The sequence below is a fragment of the Molossus molossus genome, unplaced genomic scaffold, assembly GCF_014108415.1.
Source record: "Molossus molossus isolate mMolMol1 unplaced genomic scaffold, mMolMol1.p scaffold_m16_p_6, whole genome shotgun sequence".
Classification (NCBI taxonomy): domain Eukaryota; kingdom Metazoa; phylum Chordata; class Mammalia; order Chiroptera; family Molossidae; genus Molossus; species Molossus molossus.
Window position 1 is genome coordinate 18,133,054 of NW_023425399.1, and position 26,378 is coordinate 18,159,431.

Genomic DNA, 26,378 nt, shown 5'->3' on the forward strand with positions numbered 1-26,378 from the left:
AACCAGGGCCGGGGACAAACTGCAACTGAGGTATGTGCCCTTAGTGGGAACCAAATCCGGGTCTCTCTGTACCGCAGGCCGATGCTCCAACCGCTGAGCCAAACCTGCCAGGGCTAAAAATGACTTATTTATAAAATTAATTTATAAAAATGCTCTGCCCTTTCCTTCTCTGCTACCTCACAGAACTGTCTTTAGTAGGCTAAGGGAAATATGATTATATAGAATAAAGTACTTTGAAAAGAAAACTGAGCCTAGGGTTCAATTTCTCTTAATAATTGCTAACTTCAGTCCTATATATATAACAGATTTTTAGAATTACTTGAAATCAACTTTTGATGAAGAACATAATCATAATTATGTTCAAAAAAGAGAAAATAGCCCTGGCCGGTTTGGCTCAGCAGTTAGAGCATCGGCCTGCGGACCAAGGAGTCATGGGTTCAATTCCAGTCAAGGACACATACCTTGGTTGCGGTTCAGTCCCCATCCCTGGTCAGGGTTGTGTGGGAGGCGGCCGATCTATGTGTCTCTCTCACATTGATTATTCTCTCTCTCCCTTTCTCTCATTCTCTCTCTCTCTCTCTCTCTCTCTCTCTCTCTCTCTCTTTTTCTCTCTCTTCTCCCCTTCCTCCCCCATTCCATCTAAAGATAAATGGAAAAATATCCTCAGGTGAGGATTTTTTTTTTAAAAGGAAGAGAAAATACTGAGTCATTCATAAGCATATAAAAGGGACCCAATCTAATAAGAAATCAGGAAAAATGCACATGAAAGACTCCAAATAACCAAAGCAATCTTGAAAAAGAGGAACAAAGCTAAAGGCATCATACTCCCTGATTTCAAACTATATTACAAAGCTATGATAATTGAAACAGTATTTTATTAGCATAAAAACAGACACACAGATCAACAGAACAGAAAGCACAGAAATCAATCCATACATATATGGTCAAAAAACACTCTCTTCAATCAGTGGTGGTGGAAAAATTGGACAGTTACATGGAAAAGAATGAAACTGGACCACTATCTTAACTCTATATGCTAATACTTACTCAAAATAGATTAAAGAGAATGTAAGACTTGAAATCATAAAACTCCTAGAAAAAAAATATGTGGTAAGCTTCTTGACAAAGGTCTTAGTGATGATTTTTTAAATCTGACACTAAAAGCAAAAGCAACAAAAGCAAAAATAAACAAGTGAATCTACATCAAACTAAAAAGCTTCTGTAGAACAAAGGACACCACCAACAAAATGAAAAGTCAACCTACTAAATGGAAGAAAATGTTTGGAAATCATGTATCTTATAAGGAGCTAATACCCAAAATACATAAAGAACTCATGCAACTCAACAGCAAACAAATAATCTAATTTTAAAAAATGGGCTAAAGCCCTGGTCTGTCTGGCTTAACAGTTAGAGCATCGGCCCACAGACCAAAGGGTTGCAGGTTTGATTTCCAGTCAAGGGCACGTACCTGGGTTGCAGGTTCAATCCCAGGCCCAGGTCAGGATCGTGTGAAAGGCAACCAATTGATGTGTCTCTCTCACATCGATATTTCTCTCTCTCTCTTTCTTTCCTGCTCCTCCTCCCTCCCTCCCTTCCACTCTATCTAAAAAAAAAAAAATCAATGGAAAAATATCCTCAAGTGAGGATTAACCAAAAAGGAGGAGAGGGGCATATCTAGACATTTTTCCAAAGAAGACATACACTTGCAAACGGGTACATGAAAAGATGCTCTACATCATTAATCATCAGGGAAATGCATGTCAATAAGATTATCTCCTTATACTTGTTAGAATGGCTATTATAAAAAAGACTAGAAATAACAAGTGTTGATGAGGATGTGGAGAAAAGGGAACCCTTGTTCACTGTTAATGGGAATGTAAATTAGTACAGCCACTATGGAAAACAGTATGGAGGTTCTTCAAAAAATTAAAAATAGAATTGCCACATGATCCAGCAATTCCACTTCTGGGTATTTATCCAAAGAACATGAAAACATAACTTGAAAAGATGTATGTACTCCCATGTTTATTGCAGCATTATGTACAATAGCCAAGATATAGTAACAATCTAATGTTCATCAATAAATGACTGGATAAATAAATTGTAGTGTGCGCACACACACACACACACACACACACATACACACACACAATGAAGTATTATACAGCCATAAAAAGGAAGGAGTGAAATCTCACCATTTGCAAAACATGGATGGACCTCAAGGGCATTATGCTAAATGAAATAAGTCAGACAGAAAAAGACAAATACCATATGACCTCTCTTATATGTGGAATCTTAAAAAAAAAAAAAAAAAAAAAAAAAAGTATAGATATAGATTTATATCTATAAATAAATAAAACCAAGCTCATAGATACAGAAAACAGATTCATGGTTGCCAGAGTTGGGTGACTATTTTTTTAATTTTAATAAATTAAATGTTAAAAACATAATCAGGGAAATACACATAAAAATCATTAGCTATCATCAGACTGGCAAAAAAGATTTTAAATATGACAATACCATGTGTTGGTAAGAATATGGAAAAACAGGAACTGTTAAAATTTGCTGAGTGGAAGGATAGAAATGAGTACTGAGCTAATTTTTGATACCTAGTAACACGTAAGAAATATCGTCTATGACTACCTCAACAACTCTACCCCTAGGTACAATCATTACAGGAATTCTCAAGACATGTTTACAAGGAGATATTTAACAAATGTTCACTGAAGCACATTTGTAATAAGAAATAATAAAATAAAATTTCGAGTATCAGTGGATGCATACTAAGTAATAATAGTAAAAGTAAAAAAAAATGCATGGCAATAATCATCACCAACTTCAAGATAATAACTACTTCTAAGAAGCATAACAAAAATTGGATTAGAAAGGGGTACACAATAAAATATGATTAGGGGAAAGTTACAAAGAAGACTTCAACTGTATAATATTTTATTTCTTAAAAAAGATCTGAATTAAATTTGGCAAAATTATATGTTTATGTACACATGTGGGGGTGGGGGGAAGGAGAACATTAGAAGCTAGCAGGGATCATACAGAACAAGTCATGCCTAGCTGGTTATAATCCCTTAATATTGTTATTGCTAATTTAAGGTTAGGGGTTTAAAATATATACTGTGTACCTTTATCTCAACAAGACATTTCAAATTACTCAAGCGGGGAGATGGAGAAATGTGGATGAATGGCAGTACCGATAAGTTGAAGCAAAGAATATGAACAGTTAGAGACCTTTGTTTAAACTCAAAATAGTAAATATATAAAGCCCCTGTTGGAGGAAATGTAAGTTAAAAACAACTCATTCAGAAAAGAGCTGACGGTTTTAGTAAATCTCGATGAATCAACAGGATGACCAACTTTAATTTTTTAAAAGTTAATTCATATTAAGGATGTACTATTAGCAGCATAACATCCAAGTCAGCTATTTTAGTCACCAGACTTTAAAAGAGGCATTACAATCTAGATAATGCACAAACAGGATAATAAAGGGTCTGCAATAGGAAAAATCAATAAAGGAATCAGAGAAGATTCTAAGAGAGACTCAGGAGTCACCTTCAGTTATTTAAACGATTCCTTGGAGGTGGGTAAAGACATATAGTGCTACCATGAATAGCAGCTCACTTTCTTCGTTCCGGCTAGAGAAATCTTACTCAAAGGTCACAAGAGTCTTCCAAATACTCCAGTAAGGCCTCTGAGCTTCCTCAGCAGTATATCCTATCACACCATACCTCTATCAGCACACAATACAACGTAGAAACCGTGGGATCTGACTCCTGTTTCTAAAACCTTAGCACCTAACAGTGTCCAGTTCATAGCAGGCACTTAACCTGTTGCTAAATCGCTGAGAGACAACAGAGGACAGCTAAACCAAGGGACTACCCAGGAATCATAATTTACTATTAGCAAAGGTATATGTACACATGTTCTCAGAGTTCCTTGAGTGGTTACAGTGACTGCAGCCAGGCAGAATTCATCTGCTCTTTACCTACATATTTAATCATTTTATGCCACCCTGGGCTATATTGTAAACAGGGGTGGGCAAAAGTAGGTTTACAATTGTGAGTATGAGAGTTTATTATTGTATTATTTATATCACAACTGTAAACCTACCTTTGCCCACCCCATATATATAGCTTAGTAAATTTTCTAATGGTGGCATCAAGTGATATTCAGAGACTAAGAATAGTAAAATTCAGATTCGGACAAAGACTATCAGTACAAACTCATAATTTACAGATGAATAAACTAAGACTCAAGGAAGTGACCAGACGAGGGAAGCCAAAGAACTGGGTAGGAAATCTCTCTTTCGCAGGAGCAGTGTACACAACCTCCAGACCCCTTCCTTAGTTACAACCTCAGAAGCTATCATCTCAAAGGCATAATCTGTATCATCTCTCCCTGCTGCCATCATCTTTCAACCAACATTAAAACTCCTGCTACTTTTCTGCCCATGCCTTTAGCCAGGAAAACTCCCTTCTATAGTTAGTTGTTCCTTGCTCACAGGGAAGTTCCCTGCCAGAAGAGCTCTGTGTCATCTGTCTACATGGAGATAGCTCCCTCCCCCAGATCATTTGGTGAACACACAATGAGCCCAGGGAAACCTACCATTAACACCAGTCCATGTTGAATCTTTAAACATTAAATAACAAATTAATGTGGCAAGGCTACTTTAAATTATTTATTGCTTTAAACCAAGTCTCAGATATAAGAAACTCACTTTTTATTCAGGGTGACACAAACGTTAGATACATTGTAAGTGTATGTCACAGAGGTTGTGTGTGGGGAGGGTGTAGTATATTCATTCAGCAACCAGCAGACCCACAGAGTGGTTTTGCAAGTTACACATCACACCTGTTAAATATAATTATGCTGACACAGAAGTTTCCAGGCAGTGGACTACTGCCTCTAGCAATGGACAATTTCATTAAGACTACAGTGGGTCAAGGAAATCTCTAATTACTTTTTCTGTGAGTTGCCTCTGAGGTCATCACCAAGATTCAAAACTGCATTGCTCTTCAGAGGAGTGGTTGGGGGAAAGGGTGTATACTAGCATGAAGATAACAGGAAACAAAAAAAGTGAACATGCTTTGAAAAAAAATGGGAAGGGGGAAATAATTGATCTGGGACTGAGTGAGATCCAGATCATAAGTGAAACACGCATCATTTTATTCATTTACAAAATTTAGGTCTTTCATAGTTACTCATTAATTCTTTAATGGTAACGACATGGTTTTTATCTCAGGAACCTAAGAGGACATTAACTATTACCCTTATCTCTTTTAAAGCTTAAAATTTATCCACATAAGTCAGTTACATAATAACTGTCACATTTATTTCAAAGAAGACAGAACTCACATGAAACTTTACCTTGACTATCTTGTTAAAAAGAATATTTTTCAACATTATAGATAATACTCTAGACTTTGAAAACACAGCATGACATTATGAGATACTTTCCAGCACTTGAGTGCCGATTTACCTACCTCTCAGCTTGACTGAGGTACCTGGTGTTATAGCCTCAATACACGACTGTTGATGAGTCCATCAAAAAAAATGAAAAGAGATGGTTTCGTGTCTGCTTTTGCCTGAAATGCACTTTATTATCCTCCATTCAAAGGTTTAACTATTTCTAGAAGCTTTACAAACACTGAAGTTAGCAAAATACCTCTATTACCAATCAAAACAAGGATGGTGAATGAGTTCATCTTAAAGTCAGAAAGATTTCCTCCACATAGCAAACAGAGAACTCGAACAACCTAGCCACATGGAGTCTCATCAAAAGGAACTCTCTGATGCCTCTTGCCCACCCACAAATTCCCCCTACAATCCGTCTCCCCACCACCACAATGCTCTGTCAGGAAGGCTATACAATTGACTTTAAAGTGATTTTAAACTAGTAACTGCTCACTTCAAGAACATTTTAGGATACTCAATTTCCTAGCAATAGCATCTAGTAGACCAGATAAGGCAATACATGCATCTTGCTGGGCAGGAAGAAACTCTAACAAGGGTTAAGATAATTGTCTTAAACAAAGTAATTAATTAATTAATTGTCTTAAGCCATTTTCTCCTCTTTTAAAGATTTCTTTGAAGCTTAGCAGGCTTGTGTTACCAAAAAAAACTTAAGAATTAGCTGCCTTTAAAAAAGGCATCTTAGCCCTGGCCAGTTTGGCTCAGCAGTTAGAGCGTCCGCCCTCAGACTGAAGGGTCGTGCATTAGATTCCAGTCAAGGGCATGTACCTGGGCTGCAGGTTCAATCCCTGGCCCCGGTCAGGGTCCTGCAGGAAGCAATCAATCAATATGTCTCTCTCACATTGATCTTTATCTCCCTCTTTCTCTCTTTCTCTCCCTCCCTTCCACTCATATAAAAATCAATGGAGAAATATCCTTGGTTAAGTATTTAAAAAAAAAAGGCACCTTAAAACAGTGCAATGGCAACTGTTTTTTACATGATGCAAACACAATATTACATGTTATGATAGCTTTACTTTCTGATAAAGGAAAGCAAAGCGAATTTTCATAAGCAGGCTTCCTCTGTGGGTGAATCTCTAGTCAGTTACAAACTTAGAGAGAGCCATCAAGGCAGACTACCCATTAGCTATCAATTTAGAATGACTCCAGAAAGCTAGCCCCAGAGCTCCACGGATATATTTTCAACAATCTCTTAATCTTGTTTATAACACCTGTGTTAAAGCAACCTGACATCAATCCTACCCACTTGTCTCAGGCTGAAATTACTTAAAAACTTGAGAATCCCGGTAAACATACTAAAAAACAGAGAGATACACTGGCTGAAAAACCCTGTACACAAGGGAATTCTGCCAGCCACCTCTTTTTAAACCTTGCTGCGTAAGTAAGCCAGGATGGGCCTCAATAGGCAAAATCAGATATAAATCTCACAAAGAGCTTCTTGGGAGGCACTGAGGTCAGAGAATTGCAGGGTTTAAAGGAGTTCCTCATATAGCTTCCTCACCAGTGGTTATCTAAGCTATATAATAATAATTACCATGAACTGTGTGCTTATTATGTACCAGAAACTTAACATTTCATTATCTTTTTAATCCTGCTAATTCCATTCCCTGTTTCTGCAAGTGAGGATATCAAGGCTCAGGTGGCTTTGCTTGCGAATTGCCTGAAGTCAAAGAGCTAGAAAATAGTGGAAACTGAAACACCGCCAGTCAGTCTAAACCTAAAGCTCTGGCTCTTTCCACTGCAACATACTACCGCCATGTGATTGGGAAATCATCTTGCCTTAATGGGTTTCTGTCCTTAATACAGTTGTTTCCCAAAGCTACTTAAACTTATGAAAACTTGTAGCAGCTCTATTACTTTCCCTATTAGAACCCATGTGTGTTCCAGGCCTACACAAAACATAAAGCACATAAGAAAATGATGCTAAGCCAGTCCCATGGTACAGTGAGAAGAAAATGGACTTTTGTAGTCAGACACCTAAGTTTGTTACTACTGTAGTGTGTGACCTTGAACAAATCCCCATGGTCTCACACTTGGGAAAAGCCCTCTTAGTGAAGTGTCTAACCCAAAAAAAGTACTTAATAAATGTTAAATAAGAAAAAAATATATCAAATAGAAATGGATATGCCAGATACAAACAACACAAAATAAAAACTAATCTTGTTTGTATTAGCTCTTATTTTTTGCCTATAAGGCTGGGTAAAGAGAAAACAGCAATCCTGGCCCCCAGTAGACTTGCAGTAAATCTTTGGCAAATAAATGGATCAATCCATATCTTGCTTTGGAGTCAGAGACAACTCATACTCTTAAAAAGGAAAAAAAAAAAAAAAAAAGACAAAAAAGCCAATCAACTCTCAGGTTACTACAGTATTAGACTTGAGCTTTTATGAAGATCATCTGTTATGTAAGGCAAGTTTCACCCAAACCAGTGTTTTCTATAACTGGGGCCACTGTCATTCACAAACACAGTTTAATCTATTCCCCATCAAGAAAGAAGGTGTGCTAAGTTTCAACATAATAAGATACCCAGAAGAGACCTAAACTCAGCACCTGATCATGAGTGATTCACTGCTTCATTCATTCATCCTTCGTTCTTTCCTTTTTTCAGTCAAGAGACATTTATTGAGCATTTACTATACAGCATGCACTGATCTGGTCACTGCCTTTGAGGAACACAAAGTCCACTGGGAAGTAAGACATTTAATCTAGTAATTCCAATAAAGAATTGTTGGGAAAGGCAGTCTCATGCATGCAGTATTTCAAAACCCCCCTCAATCACTTGAGATGATCCCAGGGCCTAGAATACTTCCTTACCAAGATATAAGGCGTTCATACAGGTTGTGCCAGGCTTATCACCTTGTTTGGGAATCTTTCCTGTTTCAGGCTCAAGGAGTGTTCCCGTTCCTTTGTTCTGATTAAGCATGTATGTCAATGACCCTCAGACACACCAATACCTTGCAGGTCAGGGTCCTTCTGCTGCAAGAGACAGGGGTACATGCAGGCCAAATGGTTGCAGAGTAGGGGTGGATCATTAGCCACAAGGGATCAATGCACAATACTGAAACTGATTTTGCTTTATCTCTTCTCTATGTGAGTAAAGCATTATTCCACCCAGTGCTTGACCATCTTGTGTTTTCCTTGGCAACTCCAATACCAAGATGCAATGGGCAGAAGTGTTTACAGTTCTCCCCTGGGATTGGTAACTAGTACCCGGTATTCTGCTTTCCTGGGTTTGATAACCAGTGCATGGTATTCTACTGGATAAGACTGATATACATGAGAGACTGAAGCAAGTACAAGGTAAGGTGATGGTAGCATTCTGCTGCATTCTACTCTGTAGGTTATTTCTTTTTTTAAGCTACCTCCATCCCCTAGAGTCCTCTGTTAGGAAAAAGATTCTACCATCTACTTTCTGGAATCTCTGGGCAAGTTACTAAACCTCTGTGGACTCTTTCCTCATCTAGAAAATGGGAATAAGAATGCTGACTTTTGCACTATTTACAATAGCTAAGATCTGGAAAAAGCCCAAATGTCCATCAGTAGACGAATGGATAAAAAAGCTGTGGTATATATACACAATGGAGTACTATGCAGCCATAAGAAATAAAGATCTCTTATCCTTTGAGATGACATGGAGGGACCTGGAAAGTATTATCCTAAGAGAAACAAGCCAAACAGAGAAAGACAAGTATCATATGATCTCACTTATTTGTGGAATATAATGAACATAAGAGTCTGAGGAATGGTGTAGTTAGTCCCAGAGACGTGGAAGTGGGGTTACAGACTGACAATCCCCAAAAGAGGGGGTGGGGGGGAGAGATAAACCACAGAACTTATATGCATGCATGCATGAACAATGGACATGGACAACAAAGCTGGGGACAGGGCGGGGAGGGGTGGGGGATCAGTAGGGGAAAAAGGAGAAACATCTGTAACAAAAATAAATTAATTAATAAAATTTAAAAAAATGCTGACACCCTAAGGTTGCATTTAGGATTAGTGGGCTTTAATACCTGGTAGTTTCCAGCCTTTTGTTTTGTTCTTTTGGCTGGGTGACACAGGAAGGAGAAAACACATATATTATTTTATTCCATTTTTTTAAATGCCAATTTCAATAAGCTTCTCTTAAGCTGCTTTTCATTCACTTCAAATCCCTATAAGTAACCCCCTTCTCCCACAAACAAAGACAATCTGTCAATTAAAGGCCAATCAGCAATGAATGCACAAGCAATATTTCAAGCCCAGCTGCATACCTACCTCCCAATACTATCCTGTTAGGCTCAGCGTCATGCTCCTGAAAAAAGCTATATTCACTGCACTCTGCAATCAAAAGTTCACGTGGTCAGAAGTGCCTCTGCTTCACACAATGTGAACCATGGTTAAAAATTGCTTTTTTAATTAAAATGAGACTTCACCTCTTACTGACAATCACAACTAGAACATAAAGCTGAATATCAAATCAGTTAACCAGTTTCCATCTTGCTCTAATAGTGGTTTTAAGCACACGAAGAGGATGGGGAAAAATTATTAATTTAAACAAAATGTTTAATCTTCTAATTATAGGACAGGCTCCAAGAGGATGGAAAGTGATTTGCAATCTTCATTATGAAATCCCCATGAGATCACTGGCACAAGTCATGTCAGCCAGAAGGCAGACACCATCTCTTTTTTCATTCTCCCCACTGAGCCTTCTGTGTCCTAAGTTCTGCGGGGGTAGAAAAATAAATCCTAGGCAAAAAAAAAAAAAAAGAGGTAAAAGAATTATTTCTGTCTCCCCAAGTTCATTATGCTGAGTGAGGTGTAAGGGTCCCCACTGAGAAGCCAGAAAGACACTATTCAGTGACTTTATATTGGCAGGCTGAGCAGCCTGAGGGCCTTTGAAACTCTCAAGTCTTGTAAAAACTGCCCAACTCAGGTGGTGCTTAAATAATTATTTTTATTTGCTGAAAAGTCCTGTCATCAGTAGTAAGAGATGCATTGAGAATTAGGGCGGTGCCCACCAATGGCACCTCTGGTCAGAAAGAAATCTGTTCCTCTGCAGATATGCTTGTACCATTGCTAATTTGTGTTATCTCTGCCAGTTCAGATCTCTACGTGCTAACTCAGGAGAAAAAGTCTCTGCCAACCAACTCTGACAAGTCTGATGGTAGAACTCCCACTGGAGAACCAGCAGAGACAGCAAAGGCAGACAGGCAATTATTGCCTTTCATTAGGGAAAGTTCTTTTTAAGTTTGTTTTTTTAATTTTGAAAACAATAAGTAGCCATTCACAGACACTGCTCACTGCAGTCACTTATACAACTGGCAGAAACTGAAATCACTCCCTAAGCCAACTGAAAAAGATATCCGGAAGTGACCAGAAATGGCTGTGCCCCTTTAATTACCCACTGTAATGTAAAACCAGACATGCAGAGGATGGCCACAGCAGATCTGGACAAAACAGCCATGATATTTAATCATCAGTCCAGACCATCTGCAACTGTTTTGCAGAAGCACTTAAAGTTTATGGATTCCAAAGCTTCCTACAAGTTACCAGGTGCTGAGGGTCAGTTGCATTGTCCTCAGGTCCACCAGGAACTGCTTTCTTCATTCTCTTCAGGGCAGGGTGCTGAACAAAAGGCATGATGCCCACATTTTCTGTGCCAAGCCTGGCACTCAGATAGTGTTGCTTCTTGATTAAGCCAGAACACAGACTAAATGTTTAGAACTGGAAGATTCTGAAAACAACCTGGGCAGGAAAGCAATTATCTAGGGAGAGCACAAGCATCAGCTGCAGCCTGCTGCAGCACAAAGGTGACTTCTATGCCACCTTAAACAACTAAGCTGGCCAGATTGCTCCCCTACAATCTCTTCTCCTTTCCACAGATGCAGTGATCTTTTATTTTATTTTATTTTTTTTTTATCCTCACCCGAGGACATTTTTCCATTTTTTTGTTCAGGTAGAGTGGGAGGGAGAGAGAGGAACAGAGAGAGAGAGAAACATCGATGCGAAAGGAACACATCGAGTGGCTGCCACCCGCACGACCAACCAGGGCCGGGGACAAACTGCAACCGAGGTATGTGCCCTTAGCGGAAACCGAACCCGGGTCTCTCCAGACCGCAGGCCGACGCTCTAACCGCTGAGCCAAACCGGCCAGGGCTGCAGTGATCTTTTAAATATAAACCAAATTATGTCACTCCACAGCCTAAAACCCCTAATGGCTTCCCATTGTACTGACAATAAAATCTAAAATTTTAGGGTTTCCCCTCCTCCCCACAGTTGACCTGTTATCTCAACTGTCCCCTCCTCACTCACCATGCTCTAGTCACACTGCCTCAAACATGACAAGTTTATTCCCACCTTTGGGCTTTTGTATTGGTTTTTCCCTTGGCCTACTTTGCTATTCCCATAGCACTTCATATAGCTGGATCTTTCTCATTTAGTTCTCATCTTAAATGTTACCTCCTCAGAGAGGCCTTCTAGAGCTTTCTGATGTTCCCCAAAACCTCTATTACATGAGCTCTTTAGTCCCCTTATCCTTATTTGAGTATCTTGTTTTTGTTTAGCTAGTATCTGCTTGCTTATGTAGGTGCTCTTATGTATTTGTATTTGTTTTCCTGGTTTATTGTCTATGTTCCAAAACACAAGAAATTGTGACTGTCCTGTGCACCACTCTACTCCATGTCTAGTATAACATCATGCATTTAGTAGGCATTTAATAAGTATTTGTTGAATAATTAAAGAATGGAAGGTTCAATATGGATCACTAATCCAAATAAAATTTACTAACCCTTGAAAATCTGGATGGACTCATGAAATGTGACTGTGAAAATGTGTCATGAAGCCCTATAAACACTGGCTGGCTCTTTGCCAGCCCCTGAAGACTGACTAGGAAATAATGGCAAAGGGAGACAAGACCAAGATGGAGACCTTATAGACTCTCAAAGTTGTAGAACTAGAAAATATGCAAGCTTCTTGGGTAGGGTCTTGCCCAAACTGTCCTTCCACAGGAGGGTCAGACGGGCTGGCATGGGCTGAGGCCAAAGGTTGGGTCTTGAAGGTCCATTTAAAGCAGGGGTACACCATATGAGGCTGATCCAGTCCCAGCCAGCAGAGTCCTTTTGGATGAGGCTGTAGTTGGGAACCAGAGAAAAGATGCACACTAAATCTAAAAGAAACTGGTGTGGGCCCTGGCCAGTGTGGCTGAGTTGGTTAAGCACTGTCCCATGCACCTGGTCAGGGCACATGCCTGGCTTGTGGGCTCAATACCCGGTAGGGGGTATGCAGGAGGCAGCCCAATGGATGTTATCTCTGACATGGATGATCCCCCCCCCCTTCCTCTCCCTCTAAAATCAATAAAAATTTATTTTTTTAAAAAGACTGGTGTGGGTGTGGATGTGGGAGTGTGTGTGTGTGTGTGTGTGTGTGTGTGTGCGTGTGCGTGTGCGTGTGCTTACATGCTTTGGGAGAAGAGGGTTGGAAAGAAGAAATAGGAAATAAGAAAGCCAACAGCCAAATACGAGACAGGAACTGGGCAGAGCCATGAACAAGTCAGAAATAAGCACACAGGGTCTTGGGTGGTTGATATAATCTAGGTTTCATGGACTGGTGGGTGTGTGAATTTGTATGTAAGACTAACTTAAAGGTACTGATTGGGTCAAGCAATCAGACAGGTAAATGGCTCCCCTCCAGAAAAATAAGAGGCCATGCAAAAAAAAGGGGACTACAGCCCTGGCCAGTTTGGCTCAGTAGTTAGAGCATCAGCCCATGGATCGAAGGTCTCAGGTTCAATTCCCAGTCAAGGACACGTACCTGGCTTGAAGGTTAGATTCCCCGGCCCTGGTGGGGGTCATGCAGGAGGCAGCCAATAAACGTGTCTCTCTTACATCGATGTTTCTCGCTCCCTCTCCCTCCCTCCTTTCCACTCTATTTGATAATCAATGGGAAAATATCCTCAGGCGAGGATTAACAAATAAATAAAGAGGGGGCACTCTATAGAAAACCAGGTTGAGCCCCTATTTGTGAGTGCTAAACAACACTGCTCTGAACCCCATTTTATCACCAAGTAATTGGGATCCTGAGGTAAGTCACTTTCCTCTCTGTGCTGTGCCTCCCCCATCTGTAAAGAGAGTGAAATAAATAAATCATTTCTAGGTCCTTCTTGTTCTAGCAGTCTTGCTTCACTTGTAAGCTTCACTTATCTGGGAAATCTGTTTATGAGGAACATGGCATTTTCCAAAGACAACGAATAAAAGAGGAGTACAATTCAAAACAACCTATATCGCCTTTGTACAAAAGAACCTCATTATGGGTTTCTTTAGGCTACAACCCCCAATTCATCAATGGTGATGTCTTTTTTTGTCCCCCCCTTTTTTTGAATCCTCACCTGAGGATATTTTTCTATTTATCTTCAGATAGAGTGGGAGAGAGAGGGAGAGAAAGAGAAACATCGATGTAAGAGAGACACATCGACTGGTTGCCTCCTGCATAACCCCGACCACGGCCGAGGACTATCCACAACCAAGGTACATGCCCTTGACAGGAATCGAACCCTCGACTCTTTGGTCCACGGGCCGATGCTCTAACTGCTGAGCCAAACAGGCCAGGGCTTTTTCTCATTCTCTTTTATTGCTGAGTTGTATTTCTGTTGGTTCTTTGGCATCTCTACTTTCCCCTGGCCAACAGAGTTATCTCTGGCCAGAGCTCCCACTCCATGTTTCAGCTTCTTTGTCAATAATTATGTAACCTAGAAATTTCTCAAGTTTCTCTTATCATTCTCTTATCATATAAGAAGCTATTAGCTAGTGCCATGGAAGCATTAATGTTCAAAGAGGCTGGTAAAACATAACATGACAAACTATAGTGACAATTCTTTTTGTATCCAAAGCCACAAAGAAGATAGCATTCCAACATGATACAGCAACAGAGGAAGGATGTACTTTTAATATTTAAGTCTACTTACTGAAGATCCCCAAAGTAATTTTAAACTCAGTTGCTCCTAACTGGAGTTGGGGAATCAGGTAAAAAAATGCAATCAATCCTCAATTTTATCCATTATCAGAATGAGCACATGAATAATGCCAAACAAACTGTTTAATAATCAACCATACCTGCCTTTGGAATATAGTCAGCCACATACAGAGAGAAGCATCATAATATTCTGTGCTTGATTTCAAATCCTTCTAGATTCAGTCAATGACTTTGGACTTTGATGGGTAGCTGAAGGGAAGTGTAAAGAGCCAAAGTAGACTATATGCTTACAAGCAACTGATAATCTAAATGAGCTAAAAGATGAAAATGTACTGTAGTAGTTTCACTAGATCTTTTGCTGAACTTGGGATAAAGATAATCTAGTCTCTATTTACCAACCCATAATGGAGCTGAGGTCCTAAAGTTTAGGTCAACACTTTCAGATTAGTCATTCTTGGAATTCCATGGAAAAGAAAATGATTTTGAACTATTCAGCTGAAATACTAGAATCAAATGGCTGACCCTGGAGAAGAGAATTCCTGCTATACCTTTTCCTAACTCCAATCTCCTTACAGCTATACAAGACTCAGACCAAAACCAACCACTTCCTTCAGGAACCTTAGGGGAGAGGAGTAAGAAAAAGAAAGAAAGAATTTATAAGTAAGATTCCTGGCACTAAAAAAAAAAAGGAAAACTGAGATACTTAAGTGATATTAAAGAGACCTGGAGAGCCCTGGCCAGTGTGGCTTAGGTTGGCTGACCACTGTCCCATGTACCAGAAGGTCACCAGTTTGATTCCAGGTCAGGGCATATGCCCGGGTTTCAGGCTTGATCCCCAGTGGGGGGCATGCAGGAGGCAGCCGATCAATGTCTTGCTCTCATCAATGTTCCTCTCTCTCTAAAATCAATAAAAACATATTTTTTTAAAAAGAGAGACCTGGGGCCCTGGCCGGTTTGGCTCAGCGGTTGGAGCATCGGCCTACGGTACAGAGAGACCTGGGTTCGGTTCCCGCTAGGGGCGCGTACCTCGGTTGCAGTTTGTCCCCGGCCCTGGTTGGTCGTGCGGGTGGCAGCCACTCGATGTGTCCCTTCACATCGATGTTTCTCTCTCTCTCTCTTCCTCTCTCTCCCTCCCGCTCTATCTGAACAAAAAATGGGAAAATGTCCTCAGGTGAGGATAAAACAAAAAAAGAGAGAGAGACCTGGAGAAAAGAACCACTGTGCTGATGACACAGTTCTTGATATCAATGACTGCTAACTGTAGTGGAGTAGGGTGTGCTTTGATCTATTGAGAACAGTTCTATACTGTGGCATGTGTGGGTGAAAAACTGTTCTCATTTCCTTTTATAGCATTCTAAACATTAATTTCCAAGGGAACCAATGACCTTGGGAATATCAAGGCAGCTTTGTAAAATTCAAGAAAACAATTTCTTTTTAATGGCATATGCATTGCTTGTAATTATACTACTAATAAAAATTAACAGCTAACATTTACTGGGCACTTAATATGTGCCGGGCACTATACAACTGAGCACTACCCACACTGTCTCATTTACTCCTATTGTTTACAAAGATGGTCAGGGGAGATAAAAACACTATTGTATAATCTCCATTCGAAAGATGAAGACCTGCCTGCCCTGGCAGGTTTGGCTCAGCGGTTAGAGCGTCGGCCTGCAGTCCAGAGAGACCCAGGTTCGGTTCCTGTGGAGGGCGCGTCCCTCCGTTGCAGTTTGTCCCCGGCCCTGGTTGGTCGTGCGGGTGGCAGCCACTAGATGTGTCCCTTTCACATCGATGTTTCTCTCTCTCTCTCTTCCTCTCTCTCCCTCTCTCCCACTCAATCTGAACAAAAAGTGGAAAAATGTCCTCGGGTGAGGATAAAAGAAAAAGAAAAAAGAAAAGAAAGATGAAGATCTGAGGCTTAAAGAGGTTAACTGAACCAAGGTCACATAAGCTGGCAACCAACAGAGGTGGAACTCAAACACAGGCAACTGACCCAGAGTTTGTGTTCATACACTATACTAAATATTAAATAAAGATGCGTAATAAGCACACTCAGAACGCCATGTGCTTTGAATTACTTTCTCCAACAGTGCTGAAGAAATTATTTTCTTCAAGTTATTTTGAACCATCCACATTCTTCAATGTAGTCATTTTTATAGATGACAACTTCTCTATTGAGGTAAGCCTTATAAAGCCAATCCCCCAATTTAAACAATGATCACCTAGTGAGGTTGTAGAAAGGTAAGGCTGTCTTCCTCAAGTTCACCTCCAAAATTAGGCATCTCAATAAGAGCTATCTCCAAGAAAGCTGAAATAGGAGGACTGAAATCTATGATCAAAGAAGAGTGTTCTTTTGGCCTATGAAGATAAACCCACATTCACTGTACCAATATGAGATCTACAAAGGTAAAAAGTAAGACCAACTAGAAAGCTCCTTATTTGAACAAGTCCCATGAGGCTAAAGTAAGATCATGTGCTTCAAATGTAAGGGAAGGGGTAGAGAGAAGACTCCTGAAGAAACCACTCCTCTGCAAAGCTTTCCCAACTTCTCAACAGCAGAGCTGCTCCTGCCTCGGTGCCACATCTTGTTCACGCCTCTGTAAACAGTACCGAACTGCAAGCTGGACCATCCGTTTTTAAATCCATGGGATGCCCCCACCAGTGTGTCAGCTCCGTGAGAGCAAGAACAGTGACTTAATCATTTTCAACTCCTAGCACCTTGACTCCTGAGAGAAGAACTAGTTCTCTGCTTATGAGCTTGTATGATCCATGAGGAAAAGAACCTTGCCTTTCAATCTGAGCCCTTTCATCTTTGAGAAATAGCTCCAAGGCTTCTTTCAAGTCTACTGAACAGAAACACCCCTGACTAAAATGCAAAATCGGGGGTAGGTGGTGGGGCAGGCGGAGAGATGCAGAGAATTATGTAATTCCAGAACATCTGGCCAGAATGTTCAGTAAACACATAAAACCCAAATCAGAGCTAGTGAACTAAGAGTATCTATATAAAGGTACTGAAAGACAGAAGACAAAAGAATGGATGAGTCAAGAAAATATTTGGCCTTAAAGAGGGCATTGGCAACCTTCAAGAATGTAGATGTTAGACATTCTACAAAATAAATGACCAGTCAAAAAAATGTCAAGGTCATATAAGACAAAGAAAATGACAATTAAATGCAATTGAAATCCTGGATAGGATCCTAGAACAGAAAGAGGACATTTGTAGACAAAGTGGCAACATTTGAATTAAATCTGTAATTTAGTAAATTGCCAGTATATAAATATTAATTTCCTGGTTTTGATCATTGTACTATGGTTATAAAGCATGTTAACTTCAGGAGATGCTGAGTGAGAAGTATATGAAAACTCTTTACTATTTTTACAAATTATCTGTAAGTTTAAAATTAGTTCAAAATAAAAAGTTTTTTTGAACGTACGTTTTACAGCAAGGGTAGCAAGACATACTAAGGACGAGGAGGACAAATCAGAAACTGAAGTAAAGGATTTGAATCAAACTTTCTTGATGTCTAACATGAAAGCAGAGATACAAGTCAACAAGCAAATAAGATATTAGAACAAAAGCTTCCCAAAAGGGGTAAATAGCCCTGGCCGGTTTGGCTCAGCGGTTAGAGCATCGGCCCATGGACCAATAAGTCACAGGTTCGATTCCAGTCAAGGGCATGTACTTCGATTGCGGTTCTTCCCTGGCCCTGGTTGGGGTCGTGCAGGGGGCAGCCACTCGATGTGTCCCTTTCACGTCAATGTTTCTGTCTCTCTCTCTCTTCCTCTCTCTCCCTCCCACTCTATCTGAACAAAAATGGAAAAAATGTCCTCGGTCAATTCCGGTCAAGGACACTACCTCGGTTGTGGTTTGGTCCAAGCCCTGGTCAGGGTGGTGCGGGAGACAACCAATCGATGTGCCTCTCTCGCATCGATATTTGTCTCTCTCTATATATCTCTCCCTCACACTCTGCCTGAAAATAAATGGAAAAATATCCTCAGGTGAGGATTAAAAAAATTAGACAGATAGACTCAGAAGAAGAAACAGAAAACATCCTGAAATGAGAATAACTTTTATCTATTGTTGATAGTCTCATTACTAACAAAACTAACTTCAAAAAGCACTAGTCTGAACTGTAATGCAAAAAGCCTATTTCACGATGCCATAAAATGACATGACTAGGATAGTATTCTCAGGGTTACAAGTAAAACAAGGACCCCACAGAATGAAAAGTATATGAGTATAACTTGTTCAGCCCTCCAATGTTTCTTATACACACACCATCAACAAAAAACACATCAGAATAGCTCAATTACAAACTACACTACTTTAAGAGAAAGAGGCAGATAATAATACAAATGATAAACACATAAGAAAAAAAATGCTTATTAAAGCAAAACTGAACTAACTTTATATACCTATTAGATTAATGGGGAAAATTAAATTATGACAACCAGTAGTATCAAGTGCAGTAAAACCGGAACGCACTCTGTTCTTAGTAAAATGATAAAGGATTAATTCTGTATGAGCACTATGTATTGATTAACATAATTATAGCTGCTAAGGTGACCCGATCATCTCCTGCCGCTCCCCTCATTTACTCAATGCTCTGAACATTTCACTCCCATGCTTTTGTTCTCACTGATTCAAGTCAAGAACCATTCTCTTCAGCCTCCTCCATTACCCACAGAATTCCTATTCATTCAAAACTGAGATTCCCAGGGCGGGGGGGGGGGGGGGGGGGGGGGGGGGGGGGGATGATAAACCAAAGAACTTATATTCATATATGCATAACCAATGGACACAGACAACAAGAAAGGGAGGGGGGAGCAGAGAGGAGGGTGTCAATGGGGGACAAGGGGGAAACATCTGTAACAAAAATTAATTAATTAAAATCTTAAAAAAAAAAAAAACTGAGATTCCAATGTCATCTCCCTTTTCTTCAATGACCAAACTAAATTCATCCCCATCAGTACATTCCTTCTCCAGGCATATCCAAACATTCCCTCTACTGTGCTTTATTCATACAGTTAGATGTCAAAATGTCTGTCTCACTCCTTAAATTATGAATTCTTTAAGGTCCAGACAACATCTTCATAATGTTAGCATATGCAATACTTAGACATGGTAAGGACAGATGGGGGAGGGGAGGAAATGCCACATGAATAAAGAAATTCACTATAATATTATCTCCAAGAACAAAAACCTGAAAACCACCCAAATACTCAACACAGAGGAACAATTTAGGAAAAAATGTTCTCTAAAATGGAGACGTCCTGGTTCGATAATGGGTCAGGGCACATGCCTGGGTTGTGGGCTCAATCCCCAGTTGGGAGGCATGCAGGAGGCAGCCAATCTATGTTTCTCTCTCACATTGATATTTCTATCTCTCTCTCTTCCTCTCTTAAAAAAAAAAAAAAAAAAATCAATAAAAACACATTTTAAAAAATATATACAAACATTAATAACATAAAGACTATGTAGAAACACAGGAAATATTCCTGACAATGTTAAACTGAAAATATAGAACACAAAAGAGTGTATACACAATAGTTATAGCCATGCAAAATACCTATGGACTGTGGGAATATAAAAATATTTATTAGGTTAGGGTAGCAGTTTTACTCTACTCAAATATTTTCTTTTAATACTGGTGCTGTCAGTTTACTGTCATTAAAATTTTTATTACAAAAAAAGAAATAATAAGGGTCAAGGAGCATGATTACAGATTCCTATAAGCACTTGCAATCCAAGGAAATGCTATGATATCCCTGATAGGTGACAAGAGGAGTGGGTGTCTGCAATATCGCCAAAACCAAGGGTCTCTGACCCCAATCTGCCTCAAACAGAATACTTCTCATGTCACAAAGCAAGTCATTCCCACTGAGCCAAGCAGCACTAAATGTGAATTCCTTATTGCAAAACTTCAGATGTAAAAACTTTTTACAGACATCTGTGGAATTAGTATTAATGAGAATGCCCTGGAGTTCATATACGCGCCCATGCAGTTGAAACTTCTCAGGTAAGGAACTGCTAGGCACACTTCTTGATGAGACATCTAAGCCTGAAGGCATCAAAAAAGTACATTTTCATATTGAGAACATAACTGGTTTCCTCTGTAAGACTTTTTCCAACACCTCCTGTCCACATTATAATTCTCCTGTCTTCTCAAATGAATAGTTAACATTATGTCAAGGATATAAGGCATATACAGAGAGGCCCCTGCTGCTTAACTCTATTACTAGAAGAACCAATCTCAGCAGAAAATTGGAATCTTCCCACCAAGTTGCCTGAGCACACAAAAAATGTTAAATACTTTTAATAAATATGTTTCCTTTTTTTTTCCCTCACCCAAGGACATTTTTCCATTTTTGTTCAGATAGAGTAGGAGGGGGAGAGAGAGAGAAACATTGTAAAAGGGACACATTGAGTAGCTGCCTCGCCCCCAACTAAAGCCGGGGATGAATCGCAACCGAGGTACGTGCCCTTGACCAGATTCAAACCTGCTACTCATTAGTCCACAGGTCAACACTCTAACCACTGAGCCAAACCGGCCAGGGCTAATAAACATTTCTTGACATTACATATTTTCTTTGCTTACCTTGGCCTCTGAATTTTAGGAAACAGCCAGAAGTTATATAGTCCAATCCTCTCATTTTATAGGTGATTTTATAAAAATGATGTACAGAGAGGGGGAGTGACTTGTCCTGAATCACTCAGATAAGTAATGATAAAGGTAGGATTAAAACTCAAATCTTCCAGATTTTCAGCCCTGTTTCATTCTACTACATCAAGCTTTTTTATACCTTGGAATCTCTGGAGCTCTTGGCCTAAATAATTAGTATCACAGCATGTTAAAGCTAGAAGGGACCTCAGAGAGACTTACTTAATCCCCTCATTAGGCATATGAGGAAACTGAGGCCCAGAAAGATTAAGTGATTTGCTCTCAATATCTTGGATGGCAGAGAAAAAGTATAACTTAAGCTCAAAAAACTGCAAACCAATGGCTATGAAAAAGGGAGGCGAATGTCAAGCCTGGAGAAAATTTTAAAAGAAATGTAGATCATTCTAGACCAGGGGATCTCAAAATATGGTCCCTGGACCAACAGCTTCACATCACCTAGGATCTTGTTAGAAATGCAAATTCTAAGGTTCCATGGGAGAGTTACTGAATCAAACTCTGGAGGTGGGGATATTCAAATCAGACAACTTGTTCCCACATGTCCCTGAGAAATTAACTTTAGTGGTAATACTGATAACTATAATTAATGGTACTGAAAATTTACACATTCTTCTATATGTGTACCATACTTGTTTCTGAAGTTTTTTAAAATCTAATAACAAAATGGAAAACTAGATTTGGGTATTTAGTAGTTTCCAGTTACACCTCTACTCCTTATTGGTTTTGACCCTGCTCAGGTAATCTGACCTCTCCAGTTGGAGTTTCCTTTTCTATAAAAAAGACATGCCAAGAGGCATGTTGAGAATTAAATGTAAGAACTTATCTGAAAGTACTTTAGCTCAACATCTGACACAGAATGGACAGACAGTACACATAGTGGTTAGGAGCTCCAGCAATGAGACCTACTGTTTTGTACCTCTTCTATGCAACAGGGATTAAAAGAATTTAGAGAGATGATGTATCTTTCATAACTATAAAGTGGTGTTTTCAAAGAGCTTTTGTATCCATTAACTCGTAGATGATCTTCATGACTTCCACAAAAGGATGGGTGTATTTGAATGATAACAAACTAGATTCTAGACTGTACTATCTTTTAGGAACAGGGGGAGTAGACATTGATCTTTCAGAAAGGAAAATGCATGAATATTGCATGTGGGGAAGGAACAGAGCTAGAAACAAGGAGATCAGCATTCTGCCTTCAACTCTACCACTATCTTGGCCCATAATCTCAGGGAAGTCCCTTTACCAAATGGAGTTCACGTTTCACCTGCAAAAAAAGTAGGTTAACCCTGGCCAGTTTGCCTCAGCGGTTGGAGCGTCAGCCTGTGGACCAGAGTCCTGGGTTCAGTTCCCGCTAGGGGCACATACCAAAAAAAAAAAAAAAGTAGGTTAAATGAGGTTATCTATAACACTATAACATCTCTCAAAATAAAATTCAAATTCCTTATCATGGCTCACAGGAAGACCTACATTGTCTGTCGTCTTCCTACATCTCCAGCCTCATCACCTGCCTTCTGCTCACTCACCATGCTCCAGCTACATCGACACACTTTCTGATCCTCTAACAAGCTGCGCCAGCTTCCACCTCACAGCCTATGTACTTGCTGTTCCTTCTGCCATGATCATTCTGCCCTTTCCACAGGATTGGCTCCTTCTCAACCTTAGGTTCTTTAATGTTCATTCCTCACAGAGTCCTTCCCAGATCACAATATTTAAAGTAAGATCCTCTCTCCCACTCCCAGGGGTTATTTTCTTTAGCAGCACTGTCCAATAAAAATACTTTGAGTTCTCTGCCCTGGCAGGTGTGGCTCTGTGGTCAGAGCATCTGCCCACACACCAGAGGGTCTCGGGTCCAATTCCCAGCCAAGGGCACATACGTGGGTTGCAGGTTTGATCCCTGGCCTGGGTAGGGGCGCATATAGGAGGAAACCAATCAAAGTGTCTTAAATATTGATGTTTCTCTCTCTTCCCCTTGCCCCCTCCTTTCCACTCTCTGTAAAAATCAGTGGAGCCCAGCCAGTGTGGCTCAGTAGATTGAACATCGTCCCATGGACTGAGAAGTCCTGGTTCAATTCCAGTCAGGGCACATGCCTGGGTTGCGGGCTCAATCCCCAGTGTGGGAAGTGCAGGAGGCAGCCGATTGATATTTCTTTCTCACATCTATGTTTCTGTTTCTCTCTCTCTCTAAAAAAATGAATGGCAGAAATATCCTCAAGTGAGGATTAACAAAAAACATATATATATATATTTTTGAAAGCCACAAACAAGCCAAATATATAGCTTTAAGTTTTCTAATACATTTTAAAAGTGTTCAAGCCAACAATAATTTTAATAATATATTTTATTGAAGCCAAAATATACAAAGTATTATCATTTCAACATGTAATCAATATAAAAATTACAAATATACTTTACATTTTTTCATACTAAATCTTGGAAGTCCAGTGTGAATTTTACATGAATATCAGATCCCAATTTGAACTAGCCACATTTCAAGTGTTGATAGTCACATGTGTCCAGTGGCTACTATACTAAACAGTACAGTTCTTTAGTATTACCTGCATACTCTTCAAAGCACTTATCACAATCTGACTCTTGTTTACTCACTTATTATTTTGTTATTTTCCCACCAGACTATAAGCTCCACAAAAGCAAGAATCTTGTCTGTTTGGTTCAATAAATATTTGTTGAACAAATGAATGAACCTCTTCTCCCTTTAATATTCTGTGAGTCAATCAATGTCTAGCCATTCTACAACCCAAACAGATGTACAATCACTCATTCAACAACTCCTATTTCCTTTCTTCTTTCATGTTCAATTACTGTCTTAAAAAGAGCAACCTCTTGGCTATATCTCTCCCCATTGCTTATAAGTTCTGTCTAGACTCCAAGGTCAGTTCTTTGCACAGTGGCTGAGGTACTGACACAAATATAATTGCTTAACCTTTATTGACTGTTTACTGTTTGACAAGCATTGGTCTAAGCTTCACAAGAGATCTATTTGCTAGGTACCAACATTGCCCCCATTTACAGATGAGGAAACCAAGGCATACACTGGTTAAGTATTTAGTTCAAGGTTACAGCAACTGGTTATGAGCAAAACAGATTCCAGGCAACATGGGGATCCAGATTCATGACTCTCAATGACCTATTCTCTATACTGCAGAGCTGGTCCAATACAAATATGAGGCCAGCTACATATGTAATTTTAGTAGTCAAATTAAAAGGTGAGTAGCTACATTAAAAAGTAAACAGAAGCCCAGCCAGTGTTGCTCAGTGGATTGAGTGTTGGCCCACAGACTGAGAGATCCTGGTTCAACTCCAGATCAGGGCACGTACCCAGGTTGTGGGTTTGATCTGATCAATGTTGATGTTGGTCTCTCATCGGTGTTTCTATCTCTCTCTCTCCCTCTCCCTTTTTCTCTCTCTCTAAAAATCAATAAAAACATATTTTTTAAAAAGTCAACAGAAAGAGGATTACCCATAATGATCATTTAATCAACATGATCTGTAATCAATGTCATTGATGTGATTAATATGATCATGTAGTCAATATAATAATTTTACTTCTTTCATGCTACGTCTTCAAAATCCAGTGTGATTTTACAGTACTTCTCAATTCAGACTAGTCCCATTTCAAGTGTTAAATAGCCACATGTGGCTAGTGACTACAATATTGGACAGAACAGCTCTACTGCCTCTCACAAGGAGCCTCTTTTGGAAGTCAAAAGAGGGAGGGAATTTTTGAGCTGGAAACCAGGAGACAGCTCTAATCCCAGCTCTTGTTGAGTGATGTTGGACTAGTCCTTTGCCCTCCATTTCCCCACAGGTATCCTGAGCAAGGGGGATAAGAAGATTCTAGGAGTTCATCCCATTCTAGATTGCCAAACATTTCCCAACATCCGCAGTTAATAAGGATACAGCTTTTACACTTCAATATCAGCTTTTACATCCATTAGTTGGCGGAGTCCTCAAACAACCCTACTAGATAGTTATTACTGTCTCTATTTTATATATACAAAACCTGAGGCTCAAAGAGGGCGAAATGACCCGTCCAAAGACCACGCAGCCAGTCGGTGGAGAAGCTGGGGCTCAAATGCAAGGAAGACCAGTGCTCTCCCACCACCACCATCACTACCACAAACTCAATGGCTGGGGAAGGAGAGAGCTGAAGGGGGTTTTGTGAAGATAGCCTGTGGCCTTCAGAAGAGTTGAAGGGAACCAGGCCCAAGGGTAGGGTGAGAAGGAGCCCAGACTGGAGTTGAGAAGGGGCTCGAGCCCTGAGAAGGAGTAAATGGAAAGAGCCCAGGAGGGTCTCGAGAGGGAGTAAAGTGAACTGAGAGGCTCGGACCTCGGTGGCATGAGAAGTGAGGGGGCCCGGGACCGAGGTGAGAAAAGGAGAGATGAAGGAACTCTGGTACCGCGACTTGCCACCCCTGCCCGGGTGAGGGTACGGTGCCCAAGCTCTCTCGTCCCTCCTACCTGGTAGCTCAGAAGTTCGCCGACATCCATGGTTCCAGGCCCAGCTAACACCGGCAACTGTCTCCACTCACAGCAAACGCGGCCCCTCAGCAGCTGCTCCAGCCACACTGCCGAAAAGCGCCGTGAGCGGGGACGCAGAGCCAATGAGGTGAAAGTGTGCGCGACGCGCGAGCCAGCCACACTGCGGTGAAAGGCAGCAATACCGTAAAGCGCGCTGCATTTGTGATAGCCCTGCTTCCGCCCAGAGCCTAAGGGGGCGGGGAAAGGGGCGGGACTTGGAGGAGGGCGGTGCTCTGAGAGAAAGGACCATAGGAACCGAGATTTATTGCCCACTTCCTAAATGCAGAGCGGGAAGCTGGATGTTTCACTTAATCTCTCACGTTCCTTTCAGAGACCTAGGCATTTTTATACCCATTTTGCAGATTAGAAAGCTAAGGCATAGAACTGCACTGTCCACCAACCACATGTGGCTAACGAGAGCTTGAAATATGGCTACCATGAATGAAAAGGTGCCATAAGTGTAAATAAAACACACGCTGGATTTTTAAGATTTATATTGATTACATATTGAAATGATATTTTGGATATATTGGGTCAAATAAAATGTAAACTTAACATCACACGTTTCTTTTTACTTTTTAAATGTAGTTGGTAAACAAAGTAAATGACTTACATGGCTCTCTTTGTGGCTGGCCACCACTGTATTTTTGTTGGATAGTGCTGGCTCAGAAAGTGTATTGTCCAAGGCCATACAACTATTAGTAGCTGAAAAACTGTTGT

At 40.2% G+C, this 26,378-nt stretch overlaps 1 protein-coding gene across 2 annotated transcripts in view; it reads right to left on the reverse strand.

The window, feature by feature from the left end:
- CTNNBL1 (catenin beta like 1) overlaps window positions 1–25,713 on the reverse strand; it is a 160,835-nt gene extending 135,122 nt beyond the window's left edge. Inside the window, exon 1 of one of the 2 annotated variants that reach the window (XM_036245292.1) lies at window positions 25,599–25,713. In XM_036245292.1, coding sequence (XP_036101185.1) covers window positions 25,599–25,628 — 30 coding nt within the window. In that variant the 5' untranslated portion in view covers window positions 25,629–25,713. The remainder of the gene's footprint in view (window positions 1–25,598) is intronic. The other variant, XM_036245293.1, reaches the window with a different exon arrangement.
- Between the last annotated feature and the right edge of the window lie 665 nt (window positions 25,714–26,378).